Genomic DNA, 25,147 nt, shown 5'->3' on the forward strand with positions numbered 1-25,147 from the left:
AGAACCCAAGAAAATTTTGTCCTATGACAAATTGCTAAGCTTGTCCAAGGTTTCCAACCAGTCACTCATTGACCGGTCTGGTGTGGCAGTTGAAGATATCAGAATGAAAGCTGAAGTTTTAAATTTCATGTTTATGAAATTGCTCACACAGGAGAATCATAGAAAAATACCAGTATTTGACCGTTGCATACAGTACCATATGGGCAACATAGTAATAAGCATCCCTGGTGTAGAGAAACAACTGAGAGTGTTGAAAACAAGTAAGTCACAAGGTATGGATGGAATCCCAGTTCGGTTTTCCAAAGAGTATTCTACAGCACTGGCCACTTACTTAGCTTGCATTTATCATGAATATCTCAACCAGCACAAAGTCCCAAGCAACTAGGAAAAAGTGCAGGTGACTCCTGTATATAAGAAGGATAAAAGAACAGCCCCAAAAAATTACTGACCAATATTTTTAACATTGACTTGCTGCAGAATACTTGAAAATAGTCTCAATTCAAATGTGTTAAATTTCCTCCGGGACAGATATGCTTGTGTCCATAAACAAGCACTTCTTTAGAAAGCATTGCTTGTGTGAAATTCAGCTTACCCTTTTATCCTGTGAGCTACAGATGAACAGCTACAGGCAGATTTGACACTCCTAGATTTCCAAAAAGCATTTGACATGGTCCCCCACTGCAGGCTGTTAATGAAGGCAGAAGTATATGGAATGGGCTCCAAGATATGTGAGTGGTCCAAAGACTTCTTGAGTAATAGAACCCAGTTCATCACCCTCAATGATCAGTGCTCATCAGAGACAAGGGTATTGTCAAGAGTCCTCCAAGGAAGTGGGATAGGGATGCTATTATTTTCTATATACATAATGATCTGGTGGACAGTGTGCTCAGCAATCTGTTGTTGAGCCAGCTGGAGTGGCCGAGCTGTTCTAGGCACTACAGTCTGGAACCGCACAACCGCAGGTTCGAATCCAGTCTCGGGCATGGATGTGTATGATGTCCTTATGTTAGTTAGGTTTAAGCAGTTCTAAGTTCTAGGGGACTGATGACCTCCCATAGTGCTCAGAGCCATTTGAACCATTTTTGAATCTGTTGTTGTTTACTAATGATGTTATGGTGTATGGGAAAGTGTTGAAGTTGAGTGACTGTAGGAGGACACAAGATGAATTACACAAATTTACTGATTAATGTGCTGAATGACAACTAGCTCTAAATGTAGAAAAATGTAAGATAATATGAGTGAGTATAAAAACAAATGCATAATTTTCAGATACATATTACTAGTGTCCTGCTTGACACATGATATTGTTTAAATATCTGGATGTAACGCTGCAAAGTGATGTGAAATGGAATGAGCATGTGAAGATTGTGGTAGGGAAGGCAAATGGTTGACTTTGATTCATTGGGATAATTTTGGGAAGGTTTGGTTCATCTGTGGAGGAGAACACATTAGGACTGACTTGTAGGTGATCTGTAATAGATTGTATTAAAGGAAGACATACAAGCAATTCAGATATGGGCTGCTAGATTTGTTATCAGTAGATTCAAACAACACACAAGTATTGCTTTGGGAGCTTATACAGGAATCGCTGAAAGGAAGGCGCATTCTTTTCAAGGAACACTATTGTGAAAATTTAGAGAGCTGGCATTTGAAGCTGACTGCAGAACAATTCTACTGCCACCAACATACATTTTGTGTAAGGGAGATTAAGATACAAGACAAGGAATTAGGCCTGATACGAAGGCACATAGACAGTTGTTTTTTTCCTCCACTAGAGGAATAGGAAAGTAAATGAGTAATAGCGGCAAGGGGACCCTCCACCACGCGCCATATGGTCCATTGCAGAGTATGTATGCAGATGTAGATAGCTTGATCAACAATCATGGACACACTCAATACATTAAAATAAATGTTAACACAATAATGTATAATTTCCTACTCAAAAAACCAATTTTCCTATCACTTGCAGATAACTCTTTAATGTATAAAGTAGAATGCAATCAGTGAAATAATATTTTAATATGTGTAATAAATATCAGCAAACCCATAACACTTGATAATCTCCTGGGGAAAAAACTTTAGGTACAACCCATTCCAGCCTCTCTATTGCAGTGTGTGTTTCTTGTGTTGTGTTTTCTCCCTTTTCATATAGCAAACTGATTTGGATAACCAATGCAGTTTTAACACTGAAACTCCTTTTCAATTCAGTAAAATTGCCAAATCTGAACGTTCATACTTAGAGAAACTGCGGTCTGTGTTATATCTGCAGCCTATAACACCCTAAATCTACTATTTGCCTTAGAAATGTAAACAATTTAATAAATGTGTAATACCTGTTATCAGTTATGAGCATATCTCTTTGTGTGTATAATATCTTTCCTCAGACTGTTGTTTTCTTGCCTATGAAATGAGCAACTTTGTTTTGAGAAATACAGTTAAATAAATGTTACTGGTTTTCAGACTAGCTTCCAGATTTTGTATGGAGTGCCTAAAGTGTTAACTCCCAGTCATAATAACAATTCCTGAGCACCTAAAGAACGAAATACTGTTATTTCACTGGATTATGGACAGGCTTGAGAAGACTCTAATTGCTTGCCTTCTATATGGAAAGTCATCTAAGAAATTCAGTTGAAGAGCCAGAAATTGCATATACTTTTCTCTATATAAGTAGTTTTGTCTCTTCAGATAATAAAATATGCCACAACTCTGGCAACAGAATACAAAAAGTTTCCAAATTCTAACATGTAGTATATTATATTGAGATAATATATATATTGAGATAATAGATTTTTGCATGTACAAAATGTTAATTTATAATTATACTGAGGTATGGTTTGGAGGCAGTAGTAATAACTAAAACAGAAAAGAGTTGTCCATAGCCAACTAAATGTTGATACCTAGAAAAGTCAACACCAGTTAAAATAAAAAAATGAAGATCTCTGGCAACATGTAGTTCAGGAAGAAGCAGGCTGATGGCTCTGATCACTATGCGACTTAACTTCTAAGGTCATCAGTGCATGCTGATGGCCTATGAAGTAAAACAATTACAGTAGTATCACCATGTAAAGAAAATAGTCTGTCCCAAACTTTGATTCTGGGAAGATACAATGATGAACACCTCAGCAAATCTTTAAGGGCATAAATAATAGAGGCATGACCTGGTGTAAAATACATGAACTAGACAACATGAGCTGGAACAGTGCTAAGACACTGAACTCACATAAGGCAGAATAATGGTTTTGATTATCATCCAGTCACCCGGAAAAAAAAATTTTTTCATGGCTCCTGTAAGTAACACAAGCTAAATGTTATGATGGTTCCTATGAAAAGGTCACAGATGATTTCCTTCCATATCCTTATTTAGTCTGAACTTGTACTCTGTCCCTAATGAACAAATAATCCGTGGAATGTAGATCCCATTTTTTTCTTCCATTTGTATAAGAACTATAAGTATTAATCAAAGAAGCAGCATGGAGGATGCTCACAGAGAACCACACATGGCCTGCTGGAACAGAGTAATGATATGATAGTGTGAATTGTACCTGTGTGACTTCAATACATCAAAGTCATGAAAAAGCAGGCAACTTAGAGTGAATCGTCTATTGTAAAATTCTAAAGCACTGAGTGACAAAGAAGTATATTGGTTTCTGACACTTAAGTTAAGCACTGTTGCTAAAACTGGTGTAAATTAGTCATTGAGAACTCACTAGCATGGCAGATATGTGTTCGCTATGTAGTGTCTATTGATAAGTCTTAAGGTGGTGCGACATTTACTGTATGAATTATTATATTACTTACTTGCATAGTTGGGAGATAGGTCAACATAGGTAGCAAGTGGTCCAGAACTTTGTCCACCACTAAAGCCTGTGGCAGCGGCAATGCAAATAACTGCAGCAATTGCATTACATCCACAAAATGCTAGGGCCAGCATCATAATTCCCTGGCAAGCACAGGCTGAAAAAAGGACACATAATTTTGGCAACATTTAGTAATAACTGAGGCTTAAAAAAAACACAAAATGTTTGAAAATGTTGTACTTCATGTTTTGTTAATAAAATTGTATCTTCTAATATTCATAACAGTTTGGAATTAACAAGAGTCCAAAACTAGCCACTAATAAAAATGTTATTTACAATTCTGATGGAAACCTTACTTAATAAATTACAAACACATTGAGTTGTTGATCCTGATACCAACACAATATTGGAATTACTTACATCTTTCATAATTGTATCATAAAATTTTCATTAGCAGAATTATCAGGAAAGGAAAATGTGAAAAACTCAAAATACAAAATTAAATATTATACTCTGACAAAACAAAAACTATTCCTATTTCATTCTTTAATATGTAATTTGAATGGCATCATTAAAAGTACTATATTATTTAAGTCTGTTTAGCATTTAACTTTAGATTGATATCTATGACATAAAATGTTTTACATAAATATCTGTCAAATAACATAATATTTGAAATATTATAAACTGGCATATCATTTTGCTATTTGGAAATGTCTTACGCTTTTCTTCACTTTCTCGTCTGTCTAACAAAAAGCTGATCAACACATTCTGCAGTTTACAGAAACCCAGTTTACATTTCACTTTGTTTCTCATATCACTTTTGCTTCAGCATCACAGCAAAGGAGATATATGATTTATAACAAAGCTGAACATATCTACTTCCATTTTTATACAGTCAGTGTTTATCGCGTAATAAACTGAAATAGGGTGAAGAATAGAGATAATAAAAGAATGCAGAAAAACTCATGAATGTAAATTTGATTGATGAATGTCACACAATTACACGTTAATTTTATGATAGCATCTGATGAGGGGTAATGTTGGGTAAATACAGATATTGTCCAAATTAAGTTTGCTTGTTTATTTGAATCTTGTTAAAGTAATTGAATCTACTGACTGCTGTGTACTAACAAGAAGGATTAGGCAGAAGCAATATACTGACAGAGAAAATTTTTGTAAGATGTTTGTAAAATACCGACTGTGTATCAAAAATAAGATTATAAACGGATAGATTGAGACAAAACACTTTAGTTATTCTAGTGCACATGAGAACAGATGAGGAGAGAATGCACCTGAGGTACTGCGGACTTTCTTGAACAAAAAGAAGAGTTTTATTTTGTGTCAGTAATGCCATAATGGAAGCATGGTGAGCTGCATCAAACCAGTCTTCAGACTGAAGACCATAACAACAATAATATCCTAATGGCAACAGTGACTGTTTTGGGCAAGAATCTATTACTGTTGAGGTGGAAGGAATCTCTTACAAATATTTTTATGTCTCACAAATAAACAAGAATTATGAATATAGCTGAGTGGCTACTGATGAGAAGTAGGGTTCAATCTAGTCTCATGCAGTGATTTCTCCATTGAGGAAATGCCTGAGAGCCTGCAGCTCTATATGTGTTGAAATAATAAATATGCTTGTTGTGTGGTTGACTTCAGTTACCAACTATGCAAGGGCATAGCTCACATATAAATATCATTCTAGTTACACTCCTGGGTAATTTTGGAAGTGTTTTTGTAAATTTTTTGGCATACATTCACCTTTCATTAAGCAGTTAACAAATCAATGCAATATCTGCTTACTGCACAGCAAACAGTTCCATCACAACATGCAAACAATGGTACAAGTGGTCCAAGTTGGCTCTCTTTCAGTGTGGCTGAAGGAAGTATGTTGGAATGAAAGTGACAATTATAGTGAAAAAGGTATTTACAACTAAGTTACAAAATTGTAAATTTATGGATATCAGAAAAATAAATTGCAGTGACTAAATGGGTAAACAGTACCATTTTTGAAATTTACAGATGGTTGTCAGTAGAGATCATTTTCCTTCAAAAGCAGTTAGCTTTGAAAAAACACACAAAATACTTAGAAGACTTAGCAAATGCTGACATCATCGGCATGGGACTTAGGGACTATTGTAATTAATGTACAAATAAAACCACCCCAAGTTTCATATTACTTGATTTAGTGACTAGTTTTGCTGATCAGACGTGGGCATCTTAAGATATTTATTGTCATGGCAACACATTAAAGGCTTAAAGCACTACTTTGTATGATAATCAACACACTTCGTGTGTGCTTATGTAATATGTAGCCAGAACAGCACAAAATATCAGAGGATGTTCACATCTGATGAGAACAAATCAGTAAATCAAATTACATCTACATCTACAGCTACATTTACACTCCGCAAGCCATCCATTTTACGTGCCACTTCATTACCTCCCTTTTCTGTTCCAGTCGCGTATGGTTTGTGGGAAGAACGACTCCCAGAAAGCCTCCATGCATGCTCGAATCTCTCTAATTTTACATTAGTGATCTCCTCAGGAGGTATAAGTAGGGGAAGCAATATATTCGATACCTCATCCAGAAAAGCACCCTCTCGAAACCTGGACAGCAAGCTACACCGCGATGCAGAGCGTCTCTATTGCAGAGTCTGCCACTTGAGTTTGCTAAACATCTCCGTAATGCTATCACGCTTATCAAATAATCCTGTGATGAAATGTGCCACTCTTCTTTGGATCTTCTCTATCTCCTCTGTCTACCCGACCTGGTACGGATCCCACACTGATGAGCAATACTCAAGTATAGGCTGAACGAGTGTTTTGTAAGCCACCTCCTTTGTTGATGGACTACATTTTCTAAGGACTCTCCTAATGAATCTCAATCTGGCACCTGCCTTACCAACAATTAATTTTATATGATCATTCCACTTCAAATCGTTCTGTACGCATACTCCCAGATATTTTACAGAAGTAACTGCTACCAGTGTTTGTTCTGCTATCATATAATCATACACTAAAGGATCCTTCTTTCTATGTATTCGCAATACATTACATTTGTCTATGTTAAGGGTCAGTTGCCACTCCCTGCACCAAGTGCCTATCCACTGCAGATCGTCCTGCATCTTCCTGCAATTTTCTAATGCTGCAACTTCTCTGTATACTACAGCATCATCTGCGAAAAGCTGCATGGAACTTCCGACACTATCTACTAGGTCATTTATATATATTGTGAAAAGCAATGGTCCCATAACACTCCCCTGTGGCATGCCAGAGGTTACTTTAATGTCTGTAGACATCTCTCCATTGAGAACAACATGCTGTGTTCTGTTTGCTAAAAACTCTTCAATCCAGCCACTCAGCTGGTCTGATATTCCGTAGGCTCTTACTTTGTTTATCAGGTGACAGTGCAGAACTGTATCGAACACCTTCCGGAAGTCAAGGAAAATGGCATCTACCTGGGAGCCTGTATCTAATATTTTCTGGGTCTCATGAACAAATAAAGCAAGTTGGATCTCACATGATCGCTGTTTCCAGAATCCATGTTGATTCCTACAGAGTAGATTCTGGGTTTCCAGAAATGACATGATATGCAAGCAGAAAACATGTTCTAAAATTCTACAACAGATCGATGTCAGAGATATAGGCCTATAGTTTTGCGCATCTGCTCGACGACCCTTCTTGAAGACTGGGACTACCTGTGTTCTTTTCCAATCATTTGGAACCTTCCGCTCCTCTAGAGACTTGTGGTACACGGCTGTTAGAAGGGGGGCAAGTTCTTTCGCGTACTCTGTGTAGAATCGAATTGGTATCCCGTCAGGTCCAGTGGACTTTCCTCTGTTGAGTGATTTCAGTTGCTTTTCTGTTTCTTGGACACTTATTTTGATGTCAGCCATTTTTTTGTACAGGTGAGGATTTAGAGAAGCAACTGCGGTGCGTCTTCCTGTGTGAAACAGCTTTGGAAAAAGGTGTTTAGTATTTCAGCTTTACACGTGTCATCCTCTGTTTCAATGCCATTATCATTCTGGAGTATCTGGATATGCTGTTTCGATCCACTTACTGATTTAATGTAAGACCAGAACTTCCTAGGATTTTCTGTCAAGTCAGTACATAGAATTTTACTTTCAAATTCACTGAACGCTTCACGCATAGCCCTCCTTACGCTAACTTTGACATCGTTTAGCTTCTGTTTGTCTGAGAGGTTTTGGCTGTGTTTAAATTTGCAGTGAAGCTCTCTTTGCTTTCGCAGTAGTTTCCTAACTTTGTTGTTGAACCACAGTGGGGTTTTCCCGTCCCTCACAGTTTTACTCGGCATGTACCTGTCTAAAACGCATTTTATGATTGCCTTGAACTTTTTCCATAAACACTCAACATTGTCAATGCCGGAACAGAAATTTTCGTTTTGATCTGTTAGGCAGTCTGAAATCTGCCTCATTACTCTTGCTAAACAGATAAACCTTCCTCCCTTTTTTATACTCCTATTTACTTCCATATTCAGGGATGCTGCAATGGCCTTATGATCACTGATTCCCTGTTCCTCACTTACAGAGTCGAAAAGTTCAGGTCTGTTTGTTATCAGTAGGTCCAAGATGTTATCTTGAGTCAGTTCTCTGTTTAATTGTTAGAGGTAATTTTCGGATAGTGCACTCAGTATAATGTCACTCGATGCTCTGTCCCTACCACCTGTCCTAAACATCTGAGTGTCCCAGTCTATATCTGGTAAATTGAAATCTCCATCTAAGACTATAACATGCTGAGGAAATTAATGTGAAATGTATTCCAGATTTTCTCTCAGTTGTTCTGCCACTAATGCTGCTGAGTTGGGAGGTCGGTAAAAGGAGCCAATTATTAACCTAGCTCGGTTGTTGAGTGTAACCTCCACCCATAATAATTCACAGGAACTATCCACTTCTATTTCACTGCAGGATAAACTACTACTAACATATGATCTGTGACAGTTTTATTCATATATTAATATTTAGAGGAAATAAGAAATTGAAAAGTCAAGGGATTAAGGAAAAGATGGATCAACTAGCAACTAAGATAGTGACTCAGATAATGGAATATAAAAATATGTAGCAATGAAAGAAATATATAGGAGCAAATGTGAGAAGTTATGAAAACAAACTCTGTGCAAAACAAAGTCAGACCAACATTTTGTATAATGACCTAACACAGAAATAAAACTGATGTGGTTGACTGGAGGCAATGGATTTCAGTTCAAGAAGACATGGAGAAAATTATTTACTAAATTATGCTGCAGAATCTATCGGCATGATGACCCAAAGATAAAAATAAATCCTGAGCTGTGAATTAGAGAGAAGTCAGAGGAAAATAGTCATGAACAAAGTAAGTGATAAGACTGCGCTTGTGGATGTAGAAGTAGTTTGATGTTCTACTACTCTGAATCTAATTACAACATTTGGTAAGGAAATACTGGTTGTTGCCAGGAGGTAACTGCAACTAAAGTACACAGGAGATAATGTAGGAACATGATGTTAGACAGGTAATAAATAATGATAATTATTACATGGAATATGGCACAGTAAGGCCATTGATGTACAGCATGATGCAGACAATTAAAATTAACTTGAATCAGTGGGTATTTATAATCTCACATTTGGTCACTTGAGAAGAGTTTTACTTGTGGTTAGATTACTTATGGCCTGTCTGGTCAGTAGTTGGTCTAGTAGAAAGCAATCAGTGTCAAACATTATGGTAGGTAGAGCACTCTTGTAGTTTCTACAGTATATTTGGGCATTTGTAAAAAAAAAAAAAAAAAAAAAAAAAAAAAAAAAAAAAAAAAAAAAAAAAAAAACTAATGCCCTTATGACAGTAGATTTCTATACACTCATTGATCAATGAGTTCACATTAAGATACATGGAAATGTAGGTTGTCATAAGGGCAATAGGAGCAACAAAGGCAGCTAAGGTGAGCAGAATAAGCAAAGACACTCTGATTGGTTGGAGCAATACGTCTATCTACATCTACAGGGATACTCTGCAAATCACACTTAAGTACCTGGCAGAGGGTTCATTGAACCACTTTCACAATAGATTCTCTGTTATTCCAATCTTGAAGAGCATGAGGAAAAAACTAACACCTTTATATCTAGCTCTGAGTTATTGTATTTTATTATGATGATTGCTTCTCCCTATGTAGGTTGGTATCAACAAAATATTTTTGCATTTGGAGGAGAAAATCTGTGATTGAAACTTCATGAGAAGATTCCACTGCAGCGAAAAACATCTTTGTTTTAAAGATGTCCACCCCAATTCCTGTATCATGTCAGTGATACTCTCTCCACTCTTTCACAATAATACAAAACATGGTATTCTTCTTTGAACTTTCTTGATATACTCTGATAATCCTATATGGATCCTACACCACACAGCAGTACTCAAAAGAGGATGGACAAGTATAGTGTAGGCAGCCTCTTTAGTAGATCTGTTGCATCTTATAAGTGTTCTGCCACTAAATAACAGTCTTTGGTTCACCTTCCCCACAACATTTTCTGTGTTCTTTTCAGTTTAAGTTGATTGGAATTGTAATTCCTAGGTATTTAGTTGAATTTATGCCCTTTAAATTTGACTGATTTATTGTGTAACTGAAGTTTAATGAATTCCTTTCAGCACTCATATGGATGACCACACACTTTTCATTATTTAGGGTCAATTGCCAATTTTTGCACAATACAGATATCTTTTCTAAATCATTTTGCAATTTCTTTTGATCTTCTGATGACTTTACTTGATGACAAATGACAGCATCATCTGCAAACAATGTAAGACAGCTGCTCATATTATCTCCCAAATCATTTATATTGATAAGGAACAGCAGAGGGCTTACAACACAACCTTGGAGAATTCCAGAAATCATTTCTGTTTTACTTGATGACTTTCCATCAATTACCAAGGACTGTGGCCTCCCTGAGAGGAAATCATGAATCCAGTCACATAACTGAGATGGTATTCCATAAGCATGCAATCTGATTACAAGCCGCTTGTGAGGTACAGTGTCAAAAACCTTGTGGACATCTAGAAATATGGACTCAATAGCACTCAACACTGTGTGAGTAAAGAGTTAGTTGTGTTTTCCAAGAATGTTTGACACAATATATGTTCCACAATTCTGCTGTATATCAACATTAATGATATGGACCACCTTTCTTGAATACTGGTGTGACCTGTGCAACTATCCAGTCTTTTGGTGTGGATCTTTCATCAAGCAAGTGGTTGTATATGTTTGTTATGTATGGAACTACATGGCATATACAAGTTTCATATTTCAGTTCTGTATAACTAATATTTTACTTCCAGATGAAAGAAAAGTATCTTCTTTATTTGGTCCTTAAGAAAATAGTGTAAGGTCTTATGGTACTAAAATATATAAATCAAATAAATTAATGAAAAATGTTGCATTTTAATAATGAGTTAATTAGCAATACATATTCTAACTCAGCCTAAGCTATAAACTATAATGACAGAGGTAAAGCAGTTAGAGTGAATCATAGAGTACTGTGATCAAAGTCTATTACTGTTCCATCTTCCAAACTTATCAGTCGTTTTTAATGCTTTCAGATTCAAGCAATGAAAGGGAGTACATATGCCTCTTCTCACACCCAGTGGTTTTAAGTAGAAATTGGTTGAATTCATAGCTCAGATGCTATTAAATCCATTCAGTGTAGTGTAATCTGTATAGACTTTTCACTGTTCTAAAAAGCCGCTGATAGTATCAAAGCAAAACTTTGTGCTTATTCACCAAATTTACAGGTTCTCAAATAATTGGTGTAGAAAATTTTTTAATCTGCAAGTAAATTTCAAGTGGAAGAGATTATGTAAGAAAAGCTACATTTATTTTGGGTGGATTGTCACTGTCATACACAGTTATCATTTATGTTATTAGCAGAAAAATGACACTTACAGACAAAATTTGCAAATTTTCGTACATTTGTCCTTGAAGTAACTTCTTTTACTAACATGTAATCACAGATGCCAGAAATAAGGAATGCAAACATCATCCTGCAAGCATGAGGCACTCCAGAAAGAACACCAGCCTGCAACAGATGGTAGTGCCATCCACAACTACAAACTAAAAGCAACAATTATTTCCTTAATACATAGATATAAAAAATTAAGAGCACACTTATTCTTACATAAAACTATATACTCAAAATTGCAAGAAGCATAAAAATAAAATGCACTGCCTGACAAAAAGTGAAGCACCCAGAAGACGTGGTCAGATGCCATTGTAACTTAGAACATGTACACACCATTGGTGGGTAAGTGAATGATTATAGAGTTGTAATGCTCCATGACACAGCACAGCCACCAAAGTTTGTATTTAGCATTCTCAGTAAATTTCATAGGGTACCTAAGAGGCATGATATAACATTACATCTTAACTGAAGGCTGTGAAGGACTGGAGACACTGCATACTAGTGTGAGATAACATAATCATCACCTGACAGAGTTTCCAATCAACTATGTCTAACCACCAAAAGGAAAGCTTGCTGTACTGTGCTCCAGGCACATAATAACCCCTTCACATCTGTGCCTCCCATCAAGAACAATTTTTTTTAATTGGATGGATAAAAAATCTACTCACCAAGCGGTGACAGATACACACATAAAAGTAAGTTATAATTAGGCAAGCTTTCAGAGCCTGTGCTTCCTTCTTCAGGCAGAAGAGTTGAAGGGGAAGGAAGAGGGGTGAAAGGAAAGGACTGGAGAGGTCTAGGAAAACAGGTAGATTTCAGGAAAGTCACCTAGACTTGGTAAGTCTCCCCTGGTGCACAGTTCTGAGTGCCTTTTCTGAAATCTACCCCTTTTCCTAGACACCTCCACTCCTTTTCCTTCACCTCCCTTCCTTCCCCTTCAACCCTCTGCCTGAAGAAGAAGGCACAGGCTCTGAAAGCTTGCCTAATTATAACATTCTTTTATGTGTATCTTCTGCCACCACTTGGTGGGTAAATTTTTTATCTATCCAATTAAAATGTTTAGTCAAAAATTGATTGATTTCAATGTTATACAAGAACAACTTATGGACTCTCTGCTATGTCATCCTGCACCATTGGTGAGGATCTAGTGGTTGCAGGACCATGGAATTACCATGCTATGCATATGCTGTCATTAACACCACAACACAAATGCTTGTATTTGAAGTGGTGTGGTGACCTGGAAATATGGACTGCTGATGAATGGCATTACATTGTGTTCAAAGATGAATCCTGGTCCTGCAATACCTAGAGTTACCATAATCACTGAGTATTGCAGCAACCTGGAGAGAAGCCCTATTCTTCCAATGTTTTGGAGAGGCACAGTGGTAGTACTTTTGGCAGCATAGTGTGAACAGCCATTTGATAAGACTTCAGGTCAAGGCTGGTAGTGATTAAGGGTTTTCTGAGAGCACTACAGTACATCACAGACGTCCTGCATCCTCGTATGCTACCTCTCATGTGACAGTATCATGACTTTTTCAACAGAACAATGCTCAACTACATATTGTACATGTCTCTATGAAGTGCATGCAAAATATTCAGGTATTTCCATGGCCAACAAGATTCCCAGATCTGTCCCCAAAAGAATATGTGCAGAACGAGTTTGGATGTCAACTCCATCTCAGTGCCAGTATCCAGGACATGAAGTACCAGTTACAACAGTTGTCGGCCAGCTTGCCTGATGAGACGATATAATAGCTTTATGACACACTTCCCAACTGAATGACTTCATGCATCCAGCCCAGAGGGGGCACAACATCATACAGAAAAATGGATTCATACTGTCAGGTTTTTTTTTATAAACTTGTCTCAATTTTATAATCACTGAATCATATTTTCTCTCAGCCAATGGAGTTTCATATTGCTTACATCCCCACTCTGAGTGCTCCACTTTTTTCATCAGGCAATGTATTTCCTCATTATATTTAGAGTATTATTACTTTCATCTTCAGCTGTGGATTGTTTTCCTTCTTTCATCCTCAGAGCATAGATAGTTAATATGATTTTTTTGTTTTATATCTGGAGCAGATATTTGTGCCAAGTGATATTTGGAGGTTGGTAGCTTCAATAGCACTCAGAATTTCTGTTCCCTCCCTTGCATCCTGCATGAAGATATTTATTTAATAGTACATGAAAAAGCACAAGTTAAGATTTCCAAGAAGCAGTGTTGCTGGAGCACATGATCAGAGGCATGGTGGTTTGTTATGTAGCAGTCATGTTCTTTCAGTTATTGGTCAGTTTAATAACTTATCAAATTTGGTTCTCTATATTACCTCATCCTTACTGACCAGTTCTTTCCGCACTGCAATTTATTACATTTTTAATAGATCATGATTTATCACAGACCATTCAAATAACAGTATATAGATTTGTAGACTTCTTGGTGAATTATATCTACTGGTTAGAGTAATGCCTAATGGGTTTTAAATATGGAGCACTTTCACTGTGATCGTCTTCATTTTCATTGTCAGCAGAGATGTCAATTTTCTCAGTTCTTATCATTTTAGGTAACAATATCATGGTATTATTACACCTCACTTGCCACTGTTATCAAAGACTAAACAGATGAGTATTATATGAGGGTGAGTCAAATGAAACCTTAAATATATTTTTAAATATTATTTATTGTGGAGAAGTGGTACAAAGCTGTATCACTTTTCAACATAATCTCCCCCATGCTCAATGCAAGTTCTCCAGCACTTACAAAGTGAATAAATTCCTTTAGAAAAAAATTCTTTTGGTAGTCCACGCAACCACTCATGAACCGTGTGGTATACCTCTTCATCAGAATGGAACTTCATTCCTCCCATTGCATCTTTGAGTGGTCCAAACATACGGAAATCACTTGGAGCAAGGCCTGGTGAGTATGGTGGATGATGAAGACACTCAAAATGCAAGTCTGTGATTGTTGCAACTATTGTATGGGCAGTGTGGGGCCTTGCATTGTCATGTTGCAAAAGGACACCTGCTGACAGCAATCCACGTTACTTTGATTTGATTGCAGGGAGCAGATGATTTTTTAGGAGATCTGTGTATGATGCACTGGTGACAGTGGTCCGTCGAGACATGTAAATGATGCCTTTTTCATCCCAAAAGAGAGTCAGCATAACCTTTCCTGTTGACGATTCTGTTCGAAACTTCTTTGGTTTTGGTGATGAGGAATGGCACCATTCCTTGCTCGCTCTCTTCATTTCCAGTTGGTGGAAGTGAACCCAGGTTTTGTCCCCTGTAATGATTCTTGCAAGGAAGCCATCACTCTCTTGTTCAAAGTGGCGAAGAAGTTCTTACATGCTGCAGTGTCATTCAGTGTCACTTGGCAGTTTTCCTTCACTATGGCTTCAACTGCTGCAATGTTCTGTGGAGGCACAACTGGTTGTGCCTGACCTGGACGAGGAGCATCTTCCACTGAAGTCACACCATTTGCGAACCTCCTACTCCATTCGTAGACTCACTGCTGTGACAAACATGCATCACTGTACTGAACCTTCATTCATCGATGAATTTCAATAGGTTTCATACCTTCACTACGCAAAAACCAAATAACAGAATGCTGTTCTTCCCCGGTGCCAGTAGCAAGTGAGGCGACTATCTTTATACTGATACTGCGACAGTATGTGTGCATCTGCACTATGCTGGCACCTCAAGGCCATTCTGCATGCTGTTTGTAGCATGCATACCAACTTACAGGATAACGGTGCCAAATTTCTATCTGTTATTACAAATTTAACATTTACATTTGACTCACCCTCGTATGAACAAATATGTCACAGATTCTTTAAGAACAAACTACTAATAACTATGCATCCTAAGATTAAAGTGACTAAATATTTTTGCAGTGTTCCATGATTCTAATTTTGTAGCTGACTTCCAAGCCCCATATTGATATCTGACATTATTGGAGCTTTCCACTGTATGGGCTCCTGTTTGCTGGAAACTATCATCAACTGACTGCAAGTGTGACAGAAATAGAAGATTGTCATAAAGATAAAGCCTTAATTACACTTGTATCTCTACTCATTAAATCCTAATGTGGGATTGGTACACTGGTCTTCTTATTATAGCACATATTTATGATTCTTCCAATTTTAGTCGTGGATGAAATGAGATTGTTATCAACATCTTCTATGCGCAGTTTAGGAAAGAATAACTGTTTTGATATCAACCATCTCAGTGTCACCTGAACTGTCTCATTTTCTACCAGTTTTCTTCCTCTGCTGGAATGTCCTGGATTTGAGACATGAGGCAGTTGCCTCTTACCTTGCACATTCAACACACTCAGAATTGTGTACATTACCCAGGGAACATGTGACATATACCTTCTTGGAAGTGGGAGTATAATTGAGCAGAGAACTTCAACAAATTATTTATTTGTTAATTAATACAGGAAAAATTTTACTTCATTGACAGTGACATTTTTATTTATTTACTATCACATTCCATTCAGCATATTCTAGGTCTCTTTAAACCGTACTAGTATTTGGTAAGCTGTTGTTGGTATAAATTCATATTCATAAGGTCAATAGGAGATATATACCAAGAAGGCTATACAGTGTTCATAGATACTGTTCTGACATGAAGTCTCCGGAATTTTCTAGGTTGGTTTTCATGAGATATTTGATATCTTTCATTGTGTGTCTAATTTACAATAGCTAAATACTGGAAATAAGGCAAATTTCCTCAATAGACAACAAAGACTGATGACAAAATGTAGAACTTATTGCTGTTAATTTCAAGTTTCATAAAAAATAACGAGCACCAGAGTGACTCATTCCTTAATAAATGGCTAAATATATTGACTCACTCTCAGTTAGGTTTTATGAGAAATGTAGTGATAGAACTGTGTAATAATAGTCAACTAACAGTCTTTACAGGCAGCATATTGTATTTACATCTGATTTCCTGTAGTTCTGTTCATTTTGTGAAACTTGTTGTATGGGTAGTGCTGTACTTACCTTCTTTACATCCCACCCATAGATGTATTTGAAGAATATGGGTGCATGAGTTAACAAAGTGAACTGCCCACAATTAATGGACCAGTGAGCAATAACACACATCATGAAGGCTTTTGATGTTAGAATTTTACCCCATGGAATTGGTGGCTGCAAGGGAAATAATGCTATATATTACTAAAAGATCCAAACAGATTATACAAATGTTTTAAAAATTGTAATAAAATAAAATCATAATATTTCTTCATATGTATTTTCAAAAACTGTTTTCTCTTTTATTTCACTTAGTGTTTTAACTATTTTAACTATTTTGACACCATCCTACATTTTTTCCATATTATGATCTCTATAAACAGGTGAACTGTCTAAAAAATAGCTGGACTAATTTTTAAGTAGTCAAGCAGCGTAAACCTCAAGGTTAGACACTTCACTGACAAGTCATGTGACATCTCCTCTTACCATTTCCACCACCCATTCACCTGCTGACCCCTCAGTCAAGCCATGGCCTTCATTTGAGTCAGACTAGCTATTCACAGCCCATCAGAAAAATTTGGAAAGAGCAACAGATTAATGTGAAATTTTGAGAAAAATCTGGGAATCCTGCCATTGAAGCTCATTCTTTACTGAAACAAGGGTTCAGCAATAAATATTTTTCATTTTAAATTTTTAAGTGATATATACGGTTCAGAGAGGGATGAGAAAAGACTGAAGATGAGTCATGTTTAGGGTGACCTTCAATGTCAACAAAGGATTAAAACATAGGAAAAAACAGAAGATTTAATCTGAAAGGACCATCAGTTGAGTATTTGTGCAGTTTCTGGTATTGCAAGAACTGACAAAAAATAGTTTGACAGAGTTTATATGAACACTTTCACAGGAGGAAAGTTTCTTCAAAAATGGTGTCCAAGGACCTGTCAAGTTGTTTTTGGATAAGCATGGGATCCTTGTGCTGCAACATCTGCTCTACTCAGCAGATCTTGCTGTAACAAGGGAACCTCCCCATCGCACCCCCCTCAGATTTAGTTATAAGTTGGCAGAGTGGATAGGCCTTGAAAAACTGAACACAGATCAATCGAGAAAACAGGAAGAAGTTGTGTGGAACTATGAAAAAAATTAGCAAAATATACGAACTGAGTAGTCCACGTGCAACATATGCAACTACAAGGGTAATGTGCAGTGAGGAGCGCCGTGTTCCTGTGGTTAGAGTGAGCAGCTGCGGAATGAGAGGTCCATGGTTCAAGTACTCCCCGAGTGAAAAATTTACTTTCTTTATTTTCGCAAAGTTATGATCTGTCTGTTCGTTCATTGACGTCTCTGTTCACTGTAATAAGTTTAGTGTCTGTGTTTTGCGACCGCACCGCAAAACCGTGCAATGAGTAGACGAAAGGACGTGCCTCTCCAATGGGAACTGAAAACATTTCATCGCAAGGTCATAGGTCAACCGATTCCTCCACACGAAAACACGTCTGATATATTCTATACAATACTGTTGACGGCATGTGCGTCACATGACAGTAATATGGTGTCAACCCACCTAACTTGTACACTTGGTGAATGGGTAAAAAGATTCTTCTACCTTGCCCGATTTAGGTTTTCTTGTGGATGTGATTATCACTCCCAAAAAAGTGATCGCATCGGATGGACAGACGGACAGATAATAATTGTCTGAAAACAAAAAATTAAAATTTTCAGTTGAGGGAAGACTTGAACCAATGACCTTTCACTCCACAGCTGCTCACGCTAACCACAGGACCACGGCGCTCCTGCCTGCACATTGCCCTTGAAGTTGCATATGTTGCACGTGGACTACTCAGTTCGTATATTTTGCTAATTTTTTTCATAGTTCCACACAACTTCTTCCTGTTTTCTCGATTGATCTGTGTTCAGTTTTTCAAGGCCTATCCACTGTTCCAACGTATAGCTAAATCTGAGGGGGGTGCGATGGGGAGGTTCCCTTGTAAGTAATATTTTTCTGTTTATGAAAGCAAAATCTGTATTGAAACAACATTTGTTACAGTTAAAGCCATTACAGAAAAAGCAATGGAGACCATGTATGTGTTTTTAGAAGATAACTACTAACACTGCTTTGAACAGCGGAAAATTCACATGGAGCTGTGTATTGACTGGGGGTGGGGGTAGTTTGAAGGAGACAATGTTAAAGTTATGAACAGGTAAAAATAAAGAATGTTATATTCCTAATCTGGCTTTTTTTCATTTTTATTATTATTATTTTTTTTTAGCCAGACCTCATATACATATTACATCCTACACACTTAATTACCATCTGTCCACACAGTTCTTATCCTGTTGAGATATGGGCCCATCTGTCCTTTTAATCTTATCTGTCTGTTACACAGAAATACACACCACAGGCAGTGGTGCAAGGGTGCATGTAGTTGCCATGCTCCCTGACACATCCTTCAGCCCTTCTTCACAGTGAATCATGCACTCTTTCAAATACACCTGTCTTCAGTTGAAATTGCGTCACATGAATTGGTCACACACTTTTGTAATTTCTGCACATTGTCAATGAGTTGGGCATACACATATACCTTTAAATGTCTCCACAGCCAGAAAACCAGCGAATTCAGGTCCACTGCATGGGAAGGTCATGCTAGGGGCCTCCTCAACCTATCCACCACTGTTGAGCCACTGAGGTGAGATACTGTCATATGATACACAGAAAATGAGATTGTGCCCCATTGTGCATAAACTATAGTCATTGTCTTTCTACAAGCGTAACATTTTACAGTTGTACTGGTAATTCACTGTGCAAAAATTTGTTAATCTGTTTGGCAAAGTGCAAGGCTCTATGAGTTTTTCGCCAACATTTCATGCCCATACACAGATCCTGAAATGACCCTGATGCCTCATCTCCATGATTGCTTGGGGATTTGCATCTGCCCACACATGTTTATTGTGGTAACTTACTATGCAATCTGTTGTGATGGCCTACACCACCAAACTACACATTATTTGTCACAACTAAAATGAAGCATATCTCGGCAGATATTAGTTTCCTGACATATAAATACAGGAACTTTCCTTCTATTTTTTAAAATTAATATCTCCTTTAGGAATGTGTACCACCTTTTCAAATACCTTGTACATGGAATGGGAGGTTCTGGCAGAATGTTAATAATGTAGCAGTGAAGTTACCAACTCTTCAAATAGCATAAGTGTTAAGTAATTGACAGGCACACAAAAAAGTGAAAACTTTTTTGAGTTAAGATACACACGTGTGCTCTAGCTCGAAGAAGGATATACCCACAAGGTAGTGAAGTTTTCATTCTTTTTGAGTACCTGTTGTCAACTCAATGCTTTTGTTACTCTGTAAGTTGTTACCTTTACTCCTACATATGTTCTCCCGCCCCCCCCTCCCCCCCCCCCTCTGTCACTTTAAGACTTGGAACAATTTCAAAAAAATGCAGTATGTGAATGAATTAGTGACTGGAGGTGACGGGAGAGGGTGGGGGATGGAGATACTTAGCACCATTACAGGTAAGGAGAAAAGGGGGTGACATAAAAATAATAAAAAATGAAAAATATCAGCGTCAAATCAATAGTTCTTGGAGATCCTTGAGTGGCTGATGACAATCCTGATGACTTTTAGCCCCTCTAGCTGTGTGAGTGGGGATGGGTAAAGGAAGGGGAGAATTGTAAAGCATAACTGTAGAATGCTTGAACTCACTTCTACAAAACTTAATATGACTTAGCAGTAACAGACAATAACAGTATAGGTCAGACAGCCCAAGCCACCCAATTTGTATAGTTGATCAATTTCAACCTAACTTTGTACCTACTAGAATTACTATTTAGAAAAATATATTAGTGAGGTAAGACATCCTAGCACCCTTCGAGTGGGGTGAGGATGCAAATGAGATGAAATTTAAAAATAACCAAAAATGAACTATATTAACACCAAATCCACAGTTTTATTGTTGCTTAGCTGACTGAAAAAAATGAGATTAGTACACACCTAGCATTCCTAGAGGTGGGAATGGGAGTTGATAGAAAGGGAGTGACACACAAACATAAGTTTGCGAACATGGAGCAATTTTAATCAAATTTAGTACATATATGAGTTACTATGTAGGAAAAAATACTGTGAGAGTAGCACACCCCTAGCAATTCTAGAAGGGGTGGAAAGGAGGTAGTCTATCAAAACACTAAAGGAAGTTAGTATTAGTGTCGGATCCATAGTTACTGTGGTTACAAGGCTGATTATTGACAGTCCTGACCACAACTGACCCACAAAGGTGGGTGTGTAATGACATATAAAGCATAGTAGGTTGAGCAGTTTAAAGAAACTTTGTACATGTATCACTCACTATCTGGGAAACCCTGGAGGTAAACCTAAATGGATTTGTAAAATATTTTGCTTTATAATTTGTTGTAGTATTTATCTGTTAAAAATACACAGGCAAACTAAACTTGTATTTATACTATGAATGGATTTCATTTCTTTTACTATCTAATGTGACAACGGAATAAATAATTAATTGCAAAACACCAAATAATTAGCTAGTGTCAAATAAAACAGAAATAAAAGACATTTTCTTACTTGAAATCTAATATTGTTTGTCTCTTACTTTCATGAACAAAATACACTCACTTTTCTCTTGACAATAGTCTTCCCTAAACTTGTTGCTATATATTCTCTCTCATCTTCACTAATACGTGGATGTTTGGCAGGTGTGTCATATGTAAGGAACATCCAGGCTACAAACCATACTATCCCTAGTCCCCCTGTGCTGTAGAATGCAGCAGGCCAACCAAACCACCCAATGAGAAGACCACACACGGGGTAGGTAAGAGCAGCCCCCACAGAGCTACCTGCAGCAAACAATTATTTATGCAGTTATCTACAAGATACAAATCACTATAATAAAGTAATCAGAAATTAAAAGAATTGGGTAAAAGGTTAAATAGGTAAAATGAACAGATAAATTGCTGATGACCTAGAAGTTGTGTTCTGGAAAAATTGTAATAGTAAGTGTTTGGGTAGGGAGTAACAGCGAAAGGAAGTAGCAGTTTGTCACTAACAAGCTTACCATGATGTAATTAGAGGGAGCTGCATTTGATACAGTTAATTTAGAGTCTTCTGCAACTGTGATCATCCTGAGAGCAGTGAGAGTTAATTATTCCATAGCTACACTGGCAACAACCTCTGATGTGTATTGTACCCTTTACACATTCAGGTATTTCCTGCAGTTTAATGCCATTTGGAACAAATCTAAGAAGTCAGTATCTGTGTTGTCACAAAATTACGAAAGTCACTGATTCAGTCCTTGCACTGAGTTAAGAATTATTGACACACACTTGGTTCCTGGAACAGTGCCATAAATTGTAACCTTTATGCAAACACCACAACAAAAACTGTCTCAGTCCTGTAAATCTGTTACTTGAAGAGTCAAAATATTAAAGTGGAGCTAAAGCAATAGGAATAATTTCATAAAATATTTCCTATGACTCTTTTTGCTCCTCTGAAACTGATTACTGTACTCTGCTTTATATTGGAAGAATGAGTGAGACCACGGCTTCAGTTATTGTGGTAGCCTGAAAACTGATATCAGCATTGTTATGTTCATAGAATTCTTTTACGTTATAAAATGGAATTACTTAATCTTAGAGGCATTTTAATGTCATGGCAATTTTGATATGGGTTTTGGGATAATTCACTTTGCATGAATTCCCACTTTTTTGCAAGTGTCCCTTTGAATACTGTGGCCTGCCTTGTTCTGATACTGTAGTCACAAATCTGTTCCATGACATCAGATTTCACACCTTTATTTTGACAAAGAGACAGGTGTCAATGTACAGATTTACAACAATCAATAGCCTGAGTCTACTAAAAATAGATGGAAACAGTACTGCTTGGGTCAAGACTTAAACATTACATTTTTGTATTTTTAAAATGCTGGTAATGTGAGAAGTGTATTCCCAAACGAGAAGACCACATGAAATATGTGACTGGAAGAGTCCAAAATAATATGATGAGAAAAAAACATCATGAATTTACCCACTATGAATCTGAATGCTGTCTTGTGACTTTGCAGGCACATGATGCAGTAAGGACACTATATAAGCAGAGCAGAAACAAATGGGGAGTCACTCGAGCAACAATATGGGCTGCAAATGGGGAAATCTAGTGACATGAGTGACTCTGAAAAGAGAAGATTGTTAAGGGCCAGCATGTGGAATGAGCATCTTAGAAACCATGAAGCTGGTTGGCCATTTGCTGCCTACTGTTGTGAGCATCTGTGGAAAGCGAAACAACTAAAAGGTGACAGTGTGCTGGGCAACCAAGCCTCTTCACAGAACATGGAGGTTGGAGACTTGCCCATTCTGTAAAGCAGGGTAGATGGCAATATGTGGGAAATATGGTGACAGAATACAGTGCTGATGCAGGCACAAGTGATTCAGAGCACACTACTCAGTGGACACTGCTTAACGTGGTGCTCCACAGCAGACAACCCATATGTGTTCCCATGTTAATCGAGGGACATCATCAATTACAATTGCAGTGGGCACCAGATAATAGAGATTGGGCTGTGGGTCAGTGGAAATGTGTTGCCTTGTTGGATTAATAACATTTCTTGTTTCACTAGACTGATGGTCATGTTTGGATATGCCATCACTGAGGTGAACAGTTGCTCGAAACATAGACCACAGTGTGGACCCAGGCTGGTGGGGAAAGTATTGTTTTTAAGGGTCATTCATCTGGGCTTCCATGTCCCACTGAAAGCACTTTGACTGCTGCAGACTGCTTGAATATTATCGCAGACTACCTACATTACTTCCCCAACAGTGATGGCATCTTCAAGAAGAATATCTGCCCTCATCACAAAGCCAGACTCAAGCTACGGTGGTTTGTCAAGCATGATAGTGAGCTCACACTGATGCCTTGGCCACCAAATTTCCCTTATCTTAGCCTGATGGAACATGCCTAGCAAGGTTCAGATGCCAGCTCTGTCCCCAAGAACTGCTGTCCCATAATTTACAGGAACTGTATAACTTTTGTATAAATACCTGGTGCCACTTACTTCTGGGACGTACTATTCAAATCTATGCCATGCAGAATCACTGCTGTATTGGTTTCCAAAGATGGACCAACAGACTATTAAGCAGATAGTCATAATATTTTGGCTCATCAGTGTTTTGGCTCTAAGGCAGTTCTTACAAACTCCATGTCTAAATTGTTGCAGTTTATAGGGTTGTAGTGTGTCTTCTTGCAGCCACATTGTAATCTTCACCCCAATTTGAAATCAATATGCATTGTAAAAGTTCGAAAGATATATTTCCATCCCCTTGGATAACCCTAAAACAAGTTGTTGTGTTTTCTCTGGAGTATGGAGTAATCTATTTTATAAGAATTGGTGGAGTGGAAGTCTGAGTAATTCCTGTGTATGCTTATCCAAAGTTAGATGTTCTAATGTGAGATAATGTGTTATCAGCAGAACATTGCTGATCTGATCTATGAAATGAGGCAGCAATATTGAAAAAGAAGGATCCAGTGATACAGCCATGGGGAACATGAGCACCAATCTCTGTGAAGGAAGAGTGTTTATTTTTGATTGACACAAACTGCCTCCTGTCATTGTAGTTACTACTAATGCAGAAGAATGCACACCATAAAAATTCAGATTTGCTGAGAACATCACACAAAAAACTAGTCATCACCACAAGACATCATGTTAATATTGTGTAACGCCACAAATGTCCATGACAATGGCCTCAGTTTGGTGAGGAAAAGAGTCCACACGTTTCATCAGGTATGCCTTATACAGCTGAGGCCACTCATTGATGATTAAATCACACAGAGCTGCCAAATTGCAAGGACGTTGACTGCTGCATTTCACATGCTGTTCCAGATAGTCCCATACATTATCTATGCCATTAAGATTAGATGATTTAGAAAGGCAGTTGAGCTGCAATGGGGTGTCTCAGTGTTTGCGAAATCAGAAACTTTTGTGTGCGGCCATGTGAACACTGCTGTTTGCATCTCGTAACATCAGAGTGTCCATACTCATCATGATGCTGTAGAAGAAAGAGTAACACTCAGTTGCTGAAAATGTTGAAATGAACATTCTAGTTCACCTTCATGGTACTCAGAATGAGTGGATCCAAACAGTGCTTTGAAACCCCTTCTCCCCTGTGACTACTTTCAGCTTTAACTAAATCCTCCACATATTATGGATTAACTGCCTCATTAGGCTGTCAGTACACTCTACACCTTGCATAAAGAGGCAAAATTGTGACTCACCAAACTACACACACCTCCAGCCAACTACTGTCAGTATTAATGTTATTTGGTCAATGGACAATGTGACTTTATGTGGTGCCACTGAGAATAACGGCCTTTTGCAAAGTACCTGATGCCAAAAGACCA

At 37.6% G+C, this 25,147-nt stretch overlaps 1 protein-coding gene across 1 annotated transcript in view; it reads right to left on the minus strand.

Moving 5' to 3' along the window:
• LOC126234445 (sialin-like) overlaps positions 1 to 25,147 on the minus strand; it is a 113,649-nt gene that overhangs the window by 20,947 nt on the left and 67,555 nt on the right. The window contains exons 5-8 of the mRNA XM_049943139.1: positions 21,371 to 21,591; positions 16,759 to 16,905; positions 11,731 to 11,863; positions 3,799 to 3,954 (exon numbers count right to left, since the gene is read on the minus strand). Of these exons, the coding sequence (XP_049799096.1) occupies positions 3,799 to 3,954; positions 11,731 to 11,863; positions 16,759 to 16,905; positions 21,371 to 21,591 (657 nt within the window). The remainder of the gene's footprint in view (positions 1 to 3,798; positions 3,955 to 11,730; positions 11,864 to 16,758; positions 16,906 to 21,370; positions 21,592 to 25,147) is intronic.

This window comes from Schistocerca nitens, chromosome 2 (genome assembly GCF_023898315.1).
Source record: "Schistocerca nitens isolate TAMUIC-IGC-003100 chromosome 2, iqSchNite1.1, whole genome shotgun sequence".
Lineage (NCBI taxonomy): Eukaryota > Metazoa > Arthropoda > Insecta > Orthoptera > Acrididae > Schistocerca > Schistocerca nitens.